We start from the raw sequence: 17389 nt of genomic DNA, 5'->3' as shown, positions 1-17389 counted from the left end.
ATAAAACCTCTTTATTTTTCTCTCTTTTATTTTCCACAACAAAATAATGAGGATATTAAAGTTCACTTGAAGGAACAAAGCAAAGAACAAGAGACGTAAGGGACATGTTAGCTGTAGGTAAAAAATGCTTTTTAGAGGGAAACGTTTTTATTTTCTTTTTAAACCTCAGCAAGAATAGCGGGCTCCTTGAAGTCACCCTTGCGTTCAACCTTAGCACCAGTGGTGTCGACATCAGCGCCAGAATGGAGCTCGAGGAGCTTGCCAAGATCAAACTTAGGGGCCTTCAAGATCTTGACCTTGCGAATGTACACATCACGGAGGGGGTAGATGGCCTTGCAAGACTTCTCAATCTCGTTTCCAATAACCTCGGGGATGAACTTGTGGACGAGCTCCTTCAAGTCGCATGAGGTGGCCTGGGCAGTCATGATCTCGAACATCTTCTTACGAATCTGACGGATCTGGGCAGACTGAGCGTAGGTGGTCTTCTTGACCTGATGGACACCTTTTTTGGTGAAAGCCACAGCAAAGAGACGCAACAAGTATCCATCAGTGGTCTTGACATCGACGTGAGCCTCGATGATGGTCTGTAAAAGGGGATAAAAAAACCTCCTCATTAGGATATTGAGAATATCGACATGATCCGAAAAAGATATATAAATAGATAGCTGTATATAGAATGTGGACATAGCATTACCTGCCACTTGCGGACCATGGAACGGAGCTTGTCCGAAGTCATGTCCATGCCGTGGAAGTTAGTGAGGCAGTTCTTGCCCTGGACCTCATCAACACGCAGCTTGACCTTGCGGAACGAATACTCCTCGTTCTTGTTCAAGTCAGCGAGAGAGATCTCGAGGACACGGCCCTTCAAGGCGTCGTTGGCATTCTTCAAACCCTGAGTGCGGTTGACGAGGGTCTTGCCAACGTTACGGACATCGAAGGTGGAGGGGGCCTTAATATCGTACCAATCCTTGCGGGTGAAGGGATCGACGCTAGATGGTGGAAATCATTGGAATCAACATCGGTCAGAATCCATTATATTGCTGATATCTCCGCCCTAGATCCTTAATTATCCTTTCAACGCCTTATTTGTTCTTAATTATGACCGGGAAAAATTAATCATAACTCGCGACAATCGGTGCAAAACGACGAGCCATGACATGTCAAAATATCTTCCGACTGCACCCACTGTCAAAGCCGAAAGTAACTGTGGATATCTTTTCATCTGAATTGACTGCTGAGTACACGAGCCGAGATAATTCTGCATCAATATGAGGTGAAAGATCCTTCAGCAGGTCTTCATCGCTAGATCACAATAGCAAAACTAATCGAGCTTCCGGGTTCAAATCGCCTTGATGGCAGATGCCGCCACTCAGACTAATTCGATCTGACTTTGTCGTTTTTCTTTAGTTGAATCCCAAGCGTCCTTGATACAATCAAGTTGAAAAGGTAGCTTATAATGATATAGAGAGATTCTCATTCGACTTTGATATTGACATCCTGAATTCATCTTTTCATGTCGCATCCTTTTTTTTTTTTTTTTTTTTTTTCCTGCTCCGTATTGAGCTCCGGTTCCCAAACATAAGAGATCCTGCATCGAACGCAGCCGGGGACTGATGCTTATTGTTAAAGAGACTTACACCTTCTTCTTGAGACCCTTCTTGCCTTTCGAGAGACGCTTATTCTTTCCAACGGCTGAAAGTTGGAGTAAAATATCGTGATGAATGGATCATAATGACAGGTCGAAGTAATTGAGAAAAACAGTGTTTGTTGTTGATGATTATTCCCGTTATGATTTGATTTTTCGTTTATAAATCGACACGATTGTTTCCAGGACGTACATGCACGTTCAACAATAATAAAGTTACGAAAGTAGTGTTTGATATGTGGAGTGGTTGTATTCACGATGTCGATGATGGTAAACATATTAGATGGATTGATAAAATAAATAAATCGATGGTTAGCAGCATGTTCGAGATAGCATGGATATCAAACGAACACATCCAAGGCGACACTTTCTGATGCTTCCATTGAAATAGTGCGCATTCCCGATTAGGTAAATTCAAAATCCATCAAATCGTACCCATTGTGTGGATTAATGAATAAAGAGGAGGAACACACTACTACACAAAATGCAAATTAATATCACTAGTAACAATTAAACGTGACTTCGTGCAACTTTTATGGAACTAAAAAAAATGCCTGTGAAAAAAATTAATGCTGCTCTAAGAGCCAGATGAGGCAGCATTCACAGGAGCAGCTATTGTGGGGGTTGCTGTCCCATTCTTCTTGTCTATCAGAGCTAGCTCTTTAACTTGCTTCAGCAACTTTGTTCCAATAATCCCATTGGGATCAAGTGGGCTTAACTTTTGGCCAAAGTATGCAACATCTGCCTGTAACCTTGTTTTTCCCAAGGGTGTGGCGATCGGCAACTTTTCGATCTCTTCCTCAAGCCGCGTTGTGAATACCTGGAGGACTTCATCGATAACTTTCTAATATTGACAGAAATACAAGGCCCCACTGGTCAAACCAAGCAAATACGGATTTTAAAAGGAAACTAAATAACTATACCAATTTTAGATAGTACATACCCGCATGGATGCCGCTGGTAAGAAGCGGCTCAAGACTTTGTGAAGCGTTATTGCGTCCTTGACGAGGCCATCCATAAATGCATTGACATTTCCACCACCATTTGCTAATTGCTGTGCAGGCTTGTTGAGCGCATCATAATCGACAACAGCAGGATTTGTCATAGAGCGCATGTGGATATTGAGGCGTTCCGTCATAATCGTCACTAGTTTCGCGTGGATCTCATTCTGGTGCTCTTGGAAATCACGAAGAATCCTGTCGAACTCCGTCAGCATAACCATCTGTTTGTCAGTCATTTTAGATCGGATCCAGTCCTTGACATATGGTATCAGCGTCGCAAACATACTTAGTGACTGAGATGCAAGAGCAAGATGTTTGGCTGTAATGTTTTTAAGTCCCGCCGACCGCATGGCTCCAGCTCCAAGAATCACTTGACACGTCCTCGAATTGAACAACTACATAGAGTAGATAAATAGTGATACAGAGTTGAGCACGCCTTTCCAATGAATTAAGCTGTATAATGAACCAAAGAAGTACAAGAACCGTTACCTTGAGCAGTTCGATGATGCGCTGCATAACATCCGTAGTAAGTGCTGAAATGTTGTTGAGGATATCTAAATACTCCGCCACAATATCAAGCAATACTAATGAACAGCCTACAACGAAGAACACCTCATCCCCGATCGATAGTACACGTGTTGGTACTGGTATCTCTGTCTCTTTACTACTGCTGTTGGATTCTTTTGGACCCTTAGATCCTAGGCGCGCTGGGAGAAACGTATCGTGGTCCATTATACCTTGGGCGACTGGCGGCCCCGCCAGCTTGAGAACATTGAATGCCATCGCGAAGTCCTTATTGCGAGCCTCCTGTAGACTAAGGGTCGAAATTGCGACAATTTCATTAGCGGTGGCTTGCGAGGACCATGGTACTTCCACTTGAATCCACTGATCCTCTCCAACAGATATTGCTAGTTGGCTTGTCTTTTGCATGTGAAACTGGAGTAAAAATGCTTTGGACTGAGATAGAATAGCTGTCCTGAGGCCATAGCACATGTATCCTGACAGAAGTTCGCTTTGTAATACAAACGACCAGGTAAGCCTAAGCAACCGATAAACCTCAATAGGCAAGAGTTTTGCGGTTTGCTCGCTCCTCATACTCATCAACTTTGCGCATCTCGAGTGTGCTAGGTCTGCTACTGCAAAGAGAATTTCTTCTGATTCTGTTTCTAATTGTCGAAATAGCTGAGTAATAGAACCATCGCTGAGTTGATCGCCTTCCTCATCACCAAGCTGCATTGATGCAAAACCGTGAATAGATGGAGAGTGAAGACCTCCAGCAAACTGTATCCTAGGCGGGGTAACTTTGATGTTGCTGCCTGGGGCTGCTATACGCTTTCTTCCTATTGTTGCCTGCATGGGAGTTGACCCTGGTGTCATCGTCTTAAGACTGAATCCAGCATCCTCGCCGTCTAATTGCACCTGATCACCCTCTGGTCCTTCATAGTCTTCAGCATCTTCGTTTTCTCCATCTTTCACTTCACGAATGGAAATAGACCCCTGTACGCTATCTGTGTCGGAAGAAGAGTCAACCATAATCAATCGCCCAGTACCATGAGCCTCTGCTCTGCGGATACAATGTAGGATCAGTTGGTGGTATAATGACACCCTCTGAAAAGCACCTAATAGGAATGCATATATATAGGACAGCATCTTGTAAAACGTAATGGAATCCATTTCCCGCAGTTGCCTCGCCAAAGAAGTCCTAAAAGAAGTCAACAGCAATGTGAAGCTTGTCAGGACTAGAACTGTGCCTTTGATACGCCAGAATGAAATATTTTAATATCAGCTTCGCTTACATTTGATCCTTTTTCCTGGAAGAAACAGGACCATTGGTGTTGGCTGTATCAGGGTCTGGAGGCGGATATTGCTATTCATATGATATAGCATGGAGGTTAAAAATCTGTTAGTTTAAAATAAATATTCTCTTCTGTGCTTCCTTTTTCTTTAAATAAAATTAAAGAAACTGTCTAAAGCCGCCATACAGATTTGATGATGTTTTTAATCTCTTGCAAAATCTGTTCTCTATAGGTTTGAAGCGCAACTCCTGCGCGGTTGGTTCGAAGTAATCCTTGAATCAACGAAAATATTTTATCTTGCAGATCGCTCTCCTCCTCCACTTGTTTCGATAACAGTGGATTGATACCTCGGTTGAAATTGGGTTTCATGAACTTTGTGTTGGATGTATCAACTCGACCAATATCGGTCAATAATGTTGCAACATCCAATTTACCGATTCGTTCTCGAAAGTCATCGAGTAGTAGATTTACTAGATCATTTTCAATCATCTTTCCGATCATCTTTCGCATCTCTGCCAACTGACCTCCAAAGTGGACAAGTGCCAATACACCACGGATATCCAATGAGCGTGGTGAAGGTGTAATAGAAGCTGAAGATGAAATAAGCGTAAGGCTAGGACCAAATCCTGGAGTTGCTTCAAGATGTCTTATATCACCATCGATGAGTGTCCACTGAGTGCCATCAATTAGATCCAATGCGCCAAAATAGTTGCTGTCTCCCAATAAGACCTGGATCATGGGTTGTGTCGATCGAATTTCTTTGACCATTCGAATGCCATTATGAAGCAAACCTATATTACGCCTGCGTCTCTTGAGACGCACAACTTCTAAACCCTGTTTTGACTGTGTGTGGTCAATCCTGGCCAGCTGTGCACGGAGGACATGAATTTGAGACACGCATTCTAGTGTTTGAGAATGCAGTGCCTGCAGGTTGGATAATGCCTCAAAGAACGAAATCGATCTCCGTGAAATCTCTGTCATTAAATGAATCTCAACCGTGTCTAAATAATGTGAAAGCTTTTCCTGAAGAATGCTGTTGGTAACAATCGAAGTTGTGCTATTGCTCTTTGCGTCTGAAGAGCCTGTTTGTTCGCAAACTTGATCAAAAGTCCTTGGGTTCTCAAAGTTAAAGTCGGGATCGAAAAAGATGGATGGAACAGTGCTAAGAGCAGGCGTATCTGGCATAGCTGGTTTCATTGGCACGGGTTCTTTGAGCTCAGGCATGTCTGGAACAGAATATGGGTTGCGTGCGCTCTCGATCCTTTCCATACTATGCATCGTAGTCTGTGCAATGGATGGAGCCATCACAGGAGGTTGAAGATGACTTGCTCGAGAATCAAAGGATGACCCAAAAGGCGAACGAGGGGAGTGTACACCAGCATTATCTACTGATTTAGCGCCTGCTCTATTGCTCTGATATCTCTCAAAGACGGGAGTAATATGTTTAATGTAGCTATCGAATTCTGATGCTTTTACTTTGCGAAGGGGAGTTGGAGGGACGGGGGGTATATCAGCTTTAGTAGGCTTTGCTGTCGATGAAGGACGCTTGTTTGGGTTGTTGAGGACTCCGGAGATAGCGTTGAAGCCAATGTCTGCCATGGTCCAGGGCTGTGATACCTCGGAAAGAGTGCTGTAGCTTGATGCTGTACTATCTCGACGTGCGGTATGGCTAGGGCGAATATAGGGTCTGGATGCGGTAGGATTAATAGCAGTGCCGGGCGTTGAAGCTGGAGTATTGGATCCATGTAATCGACGCGACGTGGCAAGGTCTTCAGGATGATAATATCCATTGCCGTTGCGACTATTTGGGCGTGAAGCGTTAGCTAGGCCAAGGCCGCTGCTGGCTGCGGTCTGAGTAATGTCGTGTTGCATCGTAGTGGCGACGGGACCTTAAGATGAAGTATTTGGGTATGCTTTAAAAAGTCAAATTTAAGCGCTTATATCCAGCTTATCCAGCTTGTTGCTTTGCATTGATGCAATGAAGGGAAGAAGAAAAAAGTGTCGTGAGATGAAGCAAATAAGAGGCAAGAAGCATGAAGAATGAATACGATTAATTATAACTTGACAGGCTCCTCTGCCAATCATATGCTTCTTTTCATTGTTTCTGTCAGGTGATAAAGTAGAAAGGTACAGTGTCTTTATGGAAATGGCACAATTTTGTTTACCCCTGTTTTCCCATGTTCTTGCATTTGATCTTTTTCCCATTACTCTTCTACTTTTCTCGTTTATATAGCTTCTTATCCAATTTCTCAGGAATATATTTAATACCAACAGCATCACCACAACTGTTCACTAATGTCTTTTGCTGATCTGGAACGAGGTGATGGTGGTTCCCGACGAGGAGGCGCGTCTGGCTTTAGCCCTCTTATCCGTAATAGTCCCCATAACATCAGTAGCAACACTGCTAGCTTTAATAAGTTTGGCCGTGGCGATATCGTAGGAGATGGTATATTACCTTATACTCTCCCGTTTACTCGTTTGCTGTGTTACAACCAAACCTATGCCCAGTAATTTAATTCGCTCTATACCTTTTTTTTACTTATTGGGATCACACCCTCGATCACCCACATGAAGTGAATCAACATACGCACGAAGCCAAAGTGAAACACATTTCTCAACAAGTCTTTCGTATCTCTTCAAATGTGTCTTCAATACAGCGTCTAGTTGGTTTTCTTGGTACTGCTAAAGATTCTCAGGATGTTAGGGCAAAGCTGTAAATATCCTTAGTTATTGTTTACACACTGACTCTTTTTTATCCTTTTTTCTGGAGTAGCTAATGTTGAAATAAATGCTCTTTTTTTTACGCTACCCGTAAAGAATCTTATCCCAAGAGCGGGCACACTGACTTTTTTTTCTTTATAATTAATTGCAGTCAAGATATAACCGAACAAACTCGAAACCTGGTCCGTGAAACTAGCCAGAATATCAAAGAGCTTGGCAAAGTAGATGTTCCTGGGGTAATAGAGATCATGTGACGGAACACAAAAAAATATTGGGTGATGATAGTGTGGACATGTTTGGTCAGATAGCGAGATCGAAACAGCCATTTCAGCTTATTTATTGGTTTACTCATCTTTTTTCCATTGTATGAATTCGATTAGAAAAAACTGGAGCACCAGAAGGTTTCTAAAGATTTTCAAAAGGTGCTAGTTGAATTCCAAAAAGTTCAGCGCGTGTCCGCCGAAAAACAACGCGATTTCGTACTCAAAGCCCGTCAAGTTGTGACGACACGACATAATTACTCGTATGTGCTTTCTTCATGTGACTGATCGTTCTTCAAGTTTGCTCCATTGCTCATATTATTTTTCTACTTCATTGAAGCAATATTAGCGAAGATGAGGGTGGTGATACAGGTGAACAGCCATTAATTAATGATGATCAACGGCGCTTGCAGCTACTCGTTGTCGATAACGAGCTCGAGTACAATGAATCTATGATCACGCAACGTGAGGAAGAGATTAGGGAAATTGAACAGGGTATCACAGAATTGAACGAGATTTTTCGTGACCTTGGTAGCATGGTCCATGAACAAGGCAACATGTTGGGTATTAAAGCTTTTACTTTTAAATCAGACTTTCCAATGCTCTTCTTCCTACCACTTTTTGGAACGTAAGCTCATCATCTTTGGCCTGATTTTGAAAACATCATATATCTCGTAGATTCGATTGAATCAAATGTCACGTCAGTCAGTATGGTCACGCATGCTGCAACAGAGGAATTGGCAACAGCAGCCGTCCACCAAAAGAAAGCACAAAACAAATCATGCTATATTTTGTTGATTGTCGCCGTTGTCACTGGTATTGTTATCCTTGCGGTACTCTAGATATCAACCTTCCTATTATATAAAAATACATTTATATAAATATTTTTGTTTCATTTTGTTTAGCCTCTCGATTAAAGTATTCTAAAATTATCTGTATCCCTGTGGGCGTGATGATTAATTCCATCCGCAGGAACTTTGTGGTGTTCGAAGAATTTGTGCCTTGTATTCAGAATAGTCTTGCACTTCCCCTTTCAAACATTATTTGCTCTCGTTGCTTTGCGTGTGTGGTAAGCTGAGGCCATGAAAGGCAATATCTGTGTTGACAAATCCCTTATATACGATGCTAACTATTATAAATTCCTAGTGGTGATAGGGAAAATGGACTAATGAGTTAATGCAATACAGAAGCAGGCGCATACATTCATAAATGACAAAAAGAAGATAAAGGTAAATGAAAGAATGTAGAATGTAGATGTAGAATGTAGAGTGTGGAATTGTTGATATCAATCATTCTCCAACAACGCAATCTTGGGGTTTCTGTCTGTTTGCGGTCGACTAAAACAACACCACAGACAATAATCGAATTCCTACTAGAGATTGCTTTTGGTGATACAATAGGCAAATGACGTCAGCGATGGGCTACCACCATTTATACTATTATACATTTATCGTGTTCTTCATCTTGAACGGTTTTGATCATCCATAAAGCTGCCTATTAATAACGGCTCCAGAGCTGTGTGATTAGATAATGAATAAATACTTTAATGATGTGTGGCTCCATAACTCATCCCTCTTGTCTCCTATCTTTGGACTGGCAAATTCATCATCAGTGCAGCTTACACTATGAAGAGGGCCGACAGTGGTTCTACGCACTGTGATGTTGTGTGTTAGGAAAGTCTTACACGCACGATTCTATGACGTTTTAGGCTTTGACGTTGTGATGGCGTTGATAAGTAATCTGAGAATCCACTTAGCCAATCCAGTCTAAACATTCATAGCTCTCTTACTCACAGAACCTCAATATGTGATAAAATGATCAACTTGTCTGCTCTTTCTTTCCCTGATTGCTAACTCTCACTTCTGTCTGTTCATATCCTTAGTAAACCGAAGGAACGTTTAATTATACACCGATCTAGGCTTAGAGTAAGCTGAGAAGACGTGCGTACCGCGTCCCAAAGAGCATTTAGTTAAGAGCGTGTTTCTTAGAAGAACCGAATTGTAAATTGAAGGAAACTCAAGTTATATTATGGATCTAAGTATCTGGGACATGCCAAATGCAGCAAGCCTGTCACGCGAATCTGGTTACAGTACAGCCACCAAGCAGGATATCTTGAACACACGTTGTTGAAGAAGCTTTATTTAAAATGGCGTGCGTTGTTTATAGCTCTGTTATCTAGTTATAAACGACCTGCAAGAACTGCAATGCAATTCGATTACCCTCAGAGCCATATATATGCGCTATTCTATCTAACACAATAGGCTACTGAAATTTTTTATCCACTGAAGGGCTGTATGGCCATGTTCTGGCCAGTATTGTGGTCATGACCGCACTGAGCCTTTTTTATCATGCTTCGGACTAATTTGAGCAAATGTAAGATCGACCTTTCGTTTCATTCTCTCGTGACAAGCGCAGCAAAATATTGAGGCCCTGAATTCGTCAACACACATTCGAACTACTTCTATATCTAGGCCGCGACTATTAAAAAAAAAGGCCCGATTTTTCAGGGTCGAGGTAAACTTTATGGTCCTAACACCCGCGCCTTTCCTACCCTTGAAGTTGCCATTGCCCTTCCATATCAAGTTTCGCTTTTCCTCGGATGGCCTTCAACACTCCATGTACTGTTCTAACTTCAGCTTTCTCTCCTTGCTCTGCTCTGTATCTATCAATTTTTGACACTGGCGATCCATAAAACGACCTTAAATATTCCTCGACGGACACAAGCGAGATCGAAGGGCCTTTATTATTTGTGAATCTTGGATTGTTGATCCAATTCATTTTTCTTTAGATTGCAACAGTTTAAGGAGAGGACCCTTGCTTGTATACCATTGGTGTTCATCATACTCTCAACCGTTTCAAAATCTTTGAGCTCCTTTTAGTTCCAATTGTGACAACCTTTGGAAAAGAACAGGCTCCGTGACGATGTTTGAGGCAGAAGAATGGCCACAATGACAGCAGTTGCGGTGTTCTTGATACCAGGATCAATGACAAGGATGACATGGCTAGATTGGCCCGGAAATCCTTATGATAGACATCCCTCACCAGGAATCAGGGTTTGAAGGTACTTCAGCCTGGATTTCGTGGAATTGCTAAGAAAATTTCTTTGAGATGTAGCAGGAGAGCTTGTTTAGGGCGTGAGCGATTTGGTAGCCGCCGGTTGTGAGAGTCCTAGTAAGGACATACTTTCCAGAGTAATTACCTTTATTCATATTCAGAAGATCCAAAAATAGACAATAAACCTGCAACGCAATTGTTATCTGATTCTAAGCACATCGTCACATACATAATTCCACTCTGGGTTGAAGATCTATAGACTCACACCTTTTTTTTATTTTTTTTATTTAGAAAATTTTCTCATGTACCAATGTACAGTGTACTTTATGCTATGCAGGCAAAGAAAAAGGGGTGTAAAATACAAGGGCTATAAAAAGAATAAAACAAATAAAATAAAGCGATTACAAAGGAACGAAAAAGAGTATGGCAAGAAAAGAGGAAAAAAAGAAAAAGAAAAGAAAAGAAAGAGCTAATATTACATGGTTCCTATTCCTTGAAGATCGCGCTTGAAAGACTGAACCAATGGCTGCGAGCACCCTTTTGGCCACCGATAATTGGTTCCAAAAATACGTCTCAAAGCAGGCGAATAATCTTTAAAATAGGTGAAATCCTTCTGAAAATGCTTGTCCAGCCCATCTCCTGTCCAAACGAGCTTTGCATGGTCCATATGATACATGAAATGGTCACGGAGGACCATGAACTTGAAGCCAATGGCGTTCATTAAAAGCGCGTGGCTTTGCTTATCTGCGCCCTGATTTTTGAATCGCTCATCATAGTAAGGATGAGGCGCTTCTCGACGAACAATATAGTAAGGTTCCCATTGAGACTCGTAGCAGACTTCATACGCCGGTGAACTCCCGAAAATTGGCGGATTCATGAAGATCGAAGTGAAAGTAGGTCCATGGCCTGCTCTGGGATCAGTGATATATGCCATGCCAGACTTCATTAAAGGCTGAAGCTCCTTAATTGTGTCTGGATATTTGCCATTGAATTCCTCCTTAATTGCAAGGCATGGAACTACATATGCCGTCGGATATTGGGCTGATTCCAGGAGTCGGATAATAGTTGTACGCGCAAAGTCGTATAGCTTTGATGAGGGCACGAAATCCGCGTCAATCACATAGATATAGTCAGTGTTGGCAGCTTGAATACCGATGTTTCTGAGATGATTGATTGGATATCGTTTGTGTGTTTCAAGCGAGAAATTAGGCTTGACGATCGTTAATGTAATTGATTCGTATAATGCCAACTTGCCAGGCCGCTCGAAATACTTTTGAAGTTCAAAAATGTCCACATTGGACGCTAGGAAGCTGTAGACAGTGGTAAAACTAATTAATATCTGGTGTATTTTTCTCAACATCAGATTCTGATATGATGTGCCAAATACAAAATATTATGGATAAACAATTGCCATACATGACAACAGAGATAGGTCCTTCCCAAACTGCTCTAGCCCGTTCAAAGCGGTCAAGACGGCTGATGGAGAACTGTGCAATCATTGTCACGTCCCTTGGGCTGAATGATTTTTTAGATTGTATTGTATGGACAATGGCGGGCTCCGTGATCCATTGCTTACTTGAGCATGATTCCAATATCCTGTCAATGGCTGACATGATGCTCCCTATTAATACAGACATGTTGTAATAATTTATGAAAAACAGTATTTTTTTTTTTTTTTTTTTTTTTTGGAAATCAAGTCATTAACTTTACCTTGGACAATCATTGTTCCTATCTCCTTGCAGTTTAGAGTTGCGTGGTCGCATTTGTGGTGACCATACCGAAGTGTTCGTCTTCGCCCATCTTGCAAGGTTAAGACAGCCTGTACACCAATAGGGACTCTAATTTCACCAGATACCAACCATGCCTCATCTCTCTTTAACTCTTCGCCTTGCCATATGCGATCCCTCTCCCACGTTGAACAAAGCATGGTTTCTGCACTACAAAGCTGGACTTTAATATCTTCTTTCGTATTCAAGATGATGTTGGAAGGCGCACCTAGAATGCCGGGTTTGGAATACTTCTGCAGTTTACGCCATCGTTCGTCGATGATGGTGTAGCGATGTGCGGTTCTAAAAATGAGCTGAAATAGGATGAACAAGGTAATCAACACCAAGAGCACATTTCTGCGTGGACGCAATCTGAAGGTTGCCCTGATGCGACGGAACTTGCGGCGGAGCAGGAGCCGGAGTCGCCAAGGCAGAGGCCAGTCCATCAAGAGCATCCTCCAACAGATGGCAATGGCAATGAAGAGAATATGAACGTGATAAAGAAATCGTGAGATGACGAATGATGGGATGGATTGGATGAATATGGTGATTCATCACAATATATTTTGTAACAAATAATTAGTGTAAGGTCAAAAACAGGGGAAACACAGCTTCTACATTTTCAATAGGCTACATTTCCTGATCCATCTTTTTTTGTATCTTTGTAAGTAAAGCTCTGTGCGATGATAGCCATTTTCAAGTAATTTTACTTTTAGGATCATTGGCAGACCCTGTGTTGGTGTTCTCAGAGGACCATATTTCATATTTATATATGACTTGGATAATAACTTTAATGATGTTCTGGGGTACCAGCAGGGGACAAACTCATGAAAAATGTACTCATCTTTGAAGACATCACTTGAAATGACTATCGATCGTATACAAAAGGTTACACCTACACTTTGCTCCTACTCTTGAATTGAAGCCATGATTAAACACTGTGTCTAAAACTACATTCAGATCACCTTAAACGAAACCCATGTTAAATGCTACCTTCTCTTACATACTTCGTTTTGGTGGCGCGACGTTGTGTCAGATTTGTGCACCATTGTACACGTGCGTTATACGTGCGATTTACCTTTTTGGGTGTCCGTTTGTGCTATTCTCTCCTTCTCCCACGTCGTCCCTTTTCTCCTTTCTTGGCTTTGCTCTGCTTTGCGCATCGGTCACCCTGTCGACCTTGGTTTTCTTCATCCTTGCTTGGCATTAACATAAATAAAAGCATTCACAGCATAAGGACATTTTTTCTCTTTCTTCTCACCTATCAGCTGTCAAGACATTCCATCCTCTGTTCAACTACTTAGCCATGGATGCCACGTTAATCAGGACCATCAACAAACTACAGGACGCTTTCTCAACTGTTGGCGTACACAATCCGGTAGACCTGCCTCAGATCGTTGTCATTGGCTCTCAGTCATCTGGAAAGAGCTCTGTTCTTGAAAATATTGTCGGGCGCGATTTCTTACCTCGTGGCTCTGGCATTGTGACTCGTCGACCTTTGGTAACGTACCACCAATGGCTAACGGCGGGCAATAAAAAGAGCCACAGTCTCCATCTCTAAGCACGCTTTGGCCCTCATTCATTCATGTGCTGCATATCACTCATCAATGTACCTTTTTTGCTTCACAGGTACTTCAATTGATTAACCGACCAACGCCTACTGTCAATGGAGAGGAGGTTGATAAAGATAAAGGCAAGTCTCCATATGCACTAATGGAACCATTAGATTTTCTGCTTACTCTGATACAGTTGTATTTCGGAGGCTGAATTTGGGAATGAACGCAAAATGCCATATTCATTTCAGGGGATGGAAGAAAGGGATGCTCTTGTATGTGAATGCGTGCCTGGATTCATGTGATTTGGTCAATCACGTTCACTATGTGGGTTTTTTAGTCTAGTGACCACTCAAGCTGACAAATTATTGGAAACTTTCAATTCTTGCTTGTTTGCCTGTCTAATTTTAATTACTCTCATCTAGAAGACAAAGAAGTTCAGGATGAAAAGAAGGAGCCTGAAGAATGGGGTGAGTTTTTGCACCAACCTGGTGTCAAGTACACAGACTTTAACTTGATCCGTGAGGAAATCATTCGCGATACTGAAGCGAAGACTGGGAAAAATGCAGGTATGACTAAAATAATTTTTCATTGTCTTCGCAGAGTCATTGCCAATGAATTTTGGAAGTGGACAGGATTAAATAGTTTTTCTCTCTCTACTATGCACTGTGCCATAATTAGGAATTTCCCCTCTTCCAATTAATCTCCGTATTTATTCTCCTCATGTCTTGACCTTGACTCTTGTTGACTTGCCGGGATTGACCAAAGTATGCATCAACTGTTCAACAATTACCGGAGCCCCGTCATTTTAGCAAATTTGCATCAGCCTATAGCTCACTTGCTAATTTTCTCGGCCTTCATCCATTAATACAAATACTCCAAATACAATAGCTCCCTGTTGGAGATCAACCGAAAGATATTGAGAGGCAGATTAGAGATATGATTATCAAATACATCACAAAACCCAACTCTATTATTCTCGCAGTGACTGCCGCCAACGTTGATCTCGCCAATTCAGATGGACTTCGCCTTGCTCGTGATGTTGACCCTGAAGGAGCAAGAACTATCGGAGTCCTGACTAAAATCGATTTGATGTAAGGCAATAACAACGGCAATTTCTTTTTTTTTTTTTTTTTTTTATGCTATATCATCAATCTAAATGATCTTTCATTGTCACTCACTTTGTCATAGGGATGCCGGGACGGATGTTGTAGATATCTTGGCTGGTCGTGTGATTCCACTTCGTCTCGGATATGTTCCCGTTGTCAACCGCGGCCAACGTGATATTGATACTAAAAAATCTATCAGCCGGTCACTTGATGCTGAACGCTCTTTCTTTGAAAACCACCCTGCATATAAGAGTAAGGCTCAGTACTGTGGCACTCCTTATCTTGCCCGAAAGTTGAACATGGTAAGGCAGGGTTCATGACGAGGTTATGGGAAGATGCGGTTGTATAAAGTTGATATTGGCTAGCCCGTTAAGAAACACGCTTCTTTCCTTTGACTCTGGCTAGATTCTAATGCATCATATCAAGAATACTTTGCCTGAGATCAAGGCGAAGATCCAGGCAGCATTGGCAAAATACCTTGCAGAACTTGCCACACTCGGCGACGGCGTTTTGGAAGGAGCGGGACAGGCCAATATTGTTCTCAACATCATCACTGAATTCTGTACAGAGTTTCGCACTATAATTGATGGGAACTCGACTGATCTGTCATCTTTTGAGCTCTCCGGTGGAGCCCGTATCAGCTTTGTCTTTCATGAGCTTTATTCTAACGGAGTCAAATCGCTTGACCCATTTGACCAAGTCAAGGATGTTGACATTCGTACTATCCTCTACAACTCATCTGTAAGTTTTGAGGCTTTGGAAATTGAAGGCAAGGCAATATATTGACAACCTAATGGATCGCTTAAATACTAAATGCTCTACTGTTACATTTACAATAGGGTTCTTCTCCTGCCCTCTTCGTTGGCACCACAGCATTTGAGGTCATCATCAAGCAGCAGATCAGACGCTTGGAGGATCCCAGTCTGCGTTGTGTTAACTTGGTCTTTGATGAATTGGTTCGCATTTTGACACAGCTTCTATCGAAACAGGTACGGTCTTTTTAATTAACCCCGTGAAGAATCATATAATTAAAACTATGATTAACTTTAATCATTTACATTATCCTTTTAGTTGTTCAAGCGATTCCCTCAACTCAAAGACCGCTTTTACCAGGTTGTCATCAATTTCTTCCGTAAACGATTGGACCCTACCAACAAGCTTGTCCAGGACTTAATTGCGTAGGTCTACACCACAGACTACGACTGGTTTTGATTTTGTGATCTATGTGTATCTTTTCTAATGTACTGCGATGAATTTTTTTTAATATTTTTTTTTTCCCTTCAAAACTAATAGAATGGAATCTTGCTATATCAACACCGGTCATCCTGATTTTCTAAATGGACATAAGGCTATGGCTGTAATCAACGAACGTATGAATCAAGCTAAGAATCCTCAGCCCGTTGATCCCAAGAACCGTAATTCTACGCTAGCGAGCTTGCCTCCAAGCCTTGAGCCTGAGCCTACGAACAACGGCTTTTTTGGGAGTTTTTTCTCTGGCAAGAAAAAGCGTTCTTCTGTTATGGAGCCTGTAAGAACCTGCCTGAATTTTTGCTTAGCGCATTCATGGAATTATCACTGCCTCGAGTTTAAACATGAATTTGTATGTGCTGATAGGTATTATACGATTTTTTTTTCTTTCTTTGCTAATGTTTATTTTGTATTTGTTCTTATTAAATAGCCACCAGCTATCCTCAAGGCATCTGGAAATTTGTCTGAGCGTGAGCAGATTGAGACGGAGGTGATCAGTAAGTACTTTATTGTTGTTATGATGGATAATGTAGTTCTGAGACAGCGATGTTTGTCCAATTGGAGAGACACAAAATAAGTCAAACATAACACGATGTTTTTTTTTTATTTCTTTCTCCTTCAAAGAGCTGCTTATTTCATCCTATTTCAATATTGTGAAACGGACTGTGATTGATACTGTTCCCAAAGCCATTATGCTCAAGTTGGTCAACAACGCCAAAGAAGAACTTCAGCGGGAGTTATTGCAAGAGCTATACAAGACAGACGTCTTGGACGAGCTGCTGAAGGAGAGCGAGCTTACGCAAAATCGGCGCAAAGAATGTAAAAAGATGATTGAGGCTTTGCGGAAGGCTGATGAAATTGTTAGCTCAGGTATATTATGATTTTCTCTTTTTAGGTATTTTTGTGGATGTACCTATTGCATTGCCTTGCTGCGCATTGTTAACCTTTTTTTTTTTATATTCAACATAGTCGCTGGATAAACAACATTTAGGCATGATCACAATGACACTCAATGCATTTGGGCTCTTTTCAGCTGATTTCACAGAACAGCCCTTTACATGCTCCCCATCCTTTCGACAAAAAAAAAAAAAAAAAAAAAAAAAGCTTACATGTAGACATTATTAACATGCCAAGTAGACATGGCAAAGAAAAGTAAAAAGCGAAAAGAATATTTTCTTAGAGGCTGAATAAAATAAATGATGTATGGTGCAAGAGTAAGGGTGGGATAGGCTGTGT

At 41.6% G+C, this 17389-nt stretch overlaps 5 protein-coding genes across 5 annotated transcripts; 2 read left to right on the top strand and 3 right to left on the bottom strand.

Annotated features, from left to right (window-relative positions):
• Window positions 1–6: 6 nt before the first annotated feature.
• BCR41DRAFT_359822 (ribosomal protein S3Ae) lies at window positions 7–2101 on the bottom strand. Its single transcript, XM_022025267.1, has 4 exons — window positions 2081–2101; window positions 1638–1692; window positions 695–989; window positions 7–584 (listed from the first exon to the last, which is right to left on the bottom strand). Exons 1-4 carry the CDS (start codon window positions 2082–2084, stop codon window positions 159–161), a joined length of 780 nt encoding a protein of 259 aa, XP_021878279.1. The 5' UTR covers window positions 2085–2101; the 3' UTR covers window positions 7–158.
• Window positions 2102–2165: 64 nt separating this feature from the next.
• Window positions 2166–6542, bottom strand: BCR41DRAFT_424652 (Vps54-like protein-domain-containing protein). Its single transcript, XM_022030467.1, has 5 exons — window positions 4629–6542; window positions 4443–4513; window positions 3136–4348; window positions 2589–3041; window positions 2166–2489 (listed from the first exon to the last, which is right to left on the bottom strand). The coding sequence occupies exons 1-5, from the start codon at window positions 6312–6314 to the stop codon at window positions 2223–2225; spliced, it is 3690 nt and encodes a 1229-aa protein (XP_021878278.1). The 5' UTR covers window positions 6315–6542; the 3' UTR covers window positions 2166–2222.
• Window positions 6543–6616: 74 nt separating this feature from the next.
• BCR41DRAFT_359819 (t-SNARE) lies at window positions 6617–8335 on the top strand. The gene is made up of 6 exons (XM_022025266.1): window positions 6617–6888; window positions 7017–7155; window positions 7315–7399; window positions 7544–7686; window positions 7764–7987; window positions 8102–8335. The coding sequence occupies exons 1-6, from the start codon at window positions 6738–6740 to the stop codon at window positions 8263–8265; spliced, it is 906 nt and encodes a 301-aa protein (XP_021878277.1). The 5' UTR covers window positions 6617–6737; the 3' UTR covers window positions 8266–8335.
• Window positions 8336–10952: 2617 nt separating this feature from the next.
• BCR41DRAFT_310379 (glycosyl-transferase for dystroglycan-domain-containing protein) lies at window positions 10953–12090 on the bottom strand (the record flags this gene model as incomplete). The annotated part of the gene is made up of 2 exons (XM_022020988.1): window positions 10953–11787; window positions 11894–12090. The coding sequence occupies 2 exons, from the start codon at window positions 12088–12090 to the stop codon at window positions 10953–10955; spliced, it is 1032 nt and encodes a 343-aa protein (XP_021878276.1).
• Window positions 12091–13369: 1279 nt separating this feature from the next.
• Window positions 13370–17241, top strand: BCR41DRAFT_359813 (Dynamin central region-domain-containing protein). The gene is made up of 13 exons (XM_022025265.1): window positions 13370–13744; window positions 13873–13936; window positions 14222–14365; window positions 14478–14563; window positions 14688–14890; window positions 14988–15207; window positions 15311–15646; window positions 15745–15894; window positions 15977–16083; window positions 16199–16433; window positions 16584–16650; window positions 16778–17023; window positions 17123–17241. The coding sequence occupies exons 1-13, from the start codon at window positions 13550–13552 to the stop codon at window positions 17131–17133; spliced, it is 2064 nt and encodes a 687-aa protein (XP_021878275.1). The 5' UTR covers window positions 13370–13549; the 3' UTR covers window positions 17134–17241.
• Window positions 17242–17389: the final 148 nt, after the last annotated feature.

Source organism: Lobosporangium transversale, assembly GCF_002105155.1.
Source record: "Lobosporangium transversale strain NRRL 3116 chromosome Unknown BCR41scaffold_39, whole genome shotgun sequence".
NCBI classification, from domain to species: domain Eukaryota; kingdom Fungi; phylum Mortierellomycota; class Mortierellomycetes; order Mortierellales; family Mortierellaceae; genus Lobosporangium; species Lobosporangium transversale.
The sequence above is the reverse complement of the archived record's forward strand: the minus strand, read 5'-3'. Positions and strand labels throughout refer to the sequence as shown.

What these genes read in the sequence shown, in the direction of transcription:
- BCR41DRAFT_359819 (XM_022025266.1), top strand. Translation starts at nt 6,738, where the DNA reads ATGTCTTTTGCTGATCTGGAACGAGGTGATGGTGGTTCCCGACGAGGA. An exon ending in ACGACACGACATAATTACTC is followed by an intron (nt 7,687 to 7,763) that starts GTATGTGCTTTC and finishes ACTTCATTGAAG; the next exon opens with CAATATTAGCGAAGATGAGG. An exon ending in TGAACAAGGCAACATGTTGG is followed by an intron (nt 7,988 to 8,101) that starts GTATTAAAGCTT and finishes TATATCTCGTAG; the next exon opens with ATTCGATTGAATCAAATGTC.
- BCR41DRAFT_359822 (XM_022025267.1), bottom strand. An exon ending in AAGGGTCTCAAGAAGAAGGT is followed by an intron (nt 990 to 1,637) that starts GTAAGTCTCTTT and finishes TCCACCATCTAG; the next exon opens with CGTCGATCCCTTCACCCGCA. An exon ending in CCATGGTCCGCAAGTGGCAG is followed by an intron (nt 585 to 694) that starts GTAATGCTATGT and finishes CCCCTTTTACAG; the next exon opens with ACCATCATCGAGGCTCACGT.
- BCR41DRAFT_359813 (XM_022025265.1), top strand. Translation starts at nt 13,550, where the DNA reads ATGGATGCCACGTTAATCAGGACCATCAACAAACTACAGGACGCTTTC. An exon ending in ACTTGCCGGGATTGACCAAA is followed by an intron (nt 14,564 to 14,687) that starts GTATGCATCAAC and finishes CAAATACAATAG; the next exon opens with CTCCCTGTTGGAGATCAACC. An exon ending in GTTCTTCTGTTATGGAGCCT is followed by an intron (nt 16,434 to 16,583) that starts GTAAGAACCTGC and finishes CTTATTAAATAG; the next exon opens with CCACCAGCTATCCTCAAGGC.
- BCR41DRAFT_424652 (XM_022030467.1), bottom strand. Translation starts at nt 6,314, where the DNA reads ATGCAACACGACATTACTCAGACCGCAGCCAGCAGCGGCCTTGGCCTA. An exon ending in TCCAGGAAAAAGGATCAAAT is followed by an intron (nt 4,349 to 4,442) that starts GTAAGCGAAGCT and finishes GACTTCTTTTAG; the next exon opens with GACTTCTTTGGCGAGGCAAC. An exon ending in GCATCATCGAACTGCTCAAG is followed by an intron (nt 3,042 to 3,135) that starts GTAACGGTTCTT and finishes TACTCTATGTAG; the next exon opens with TTGTTCAATTCGAGGACGTG.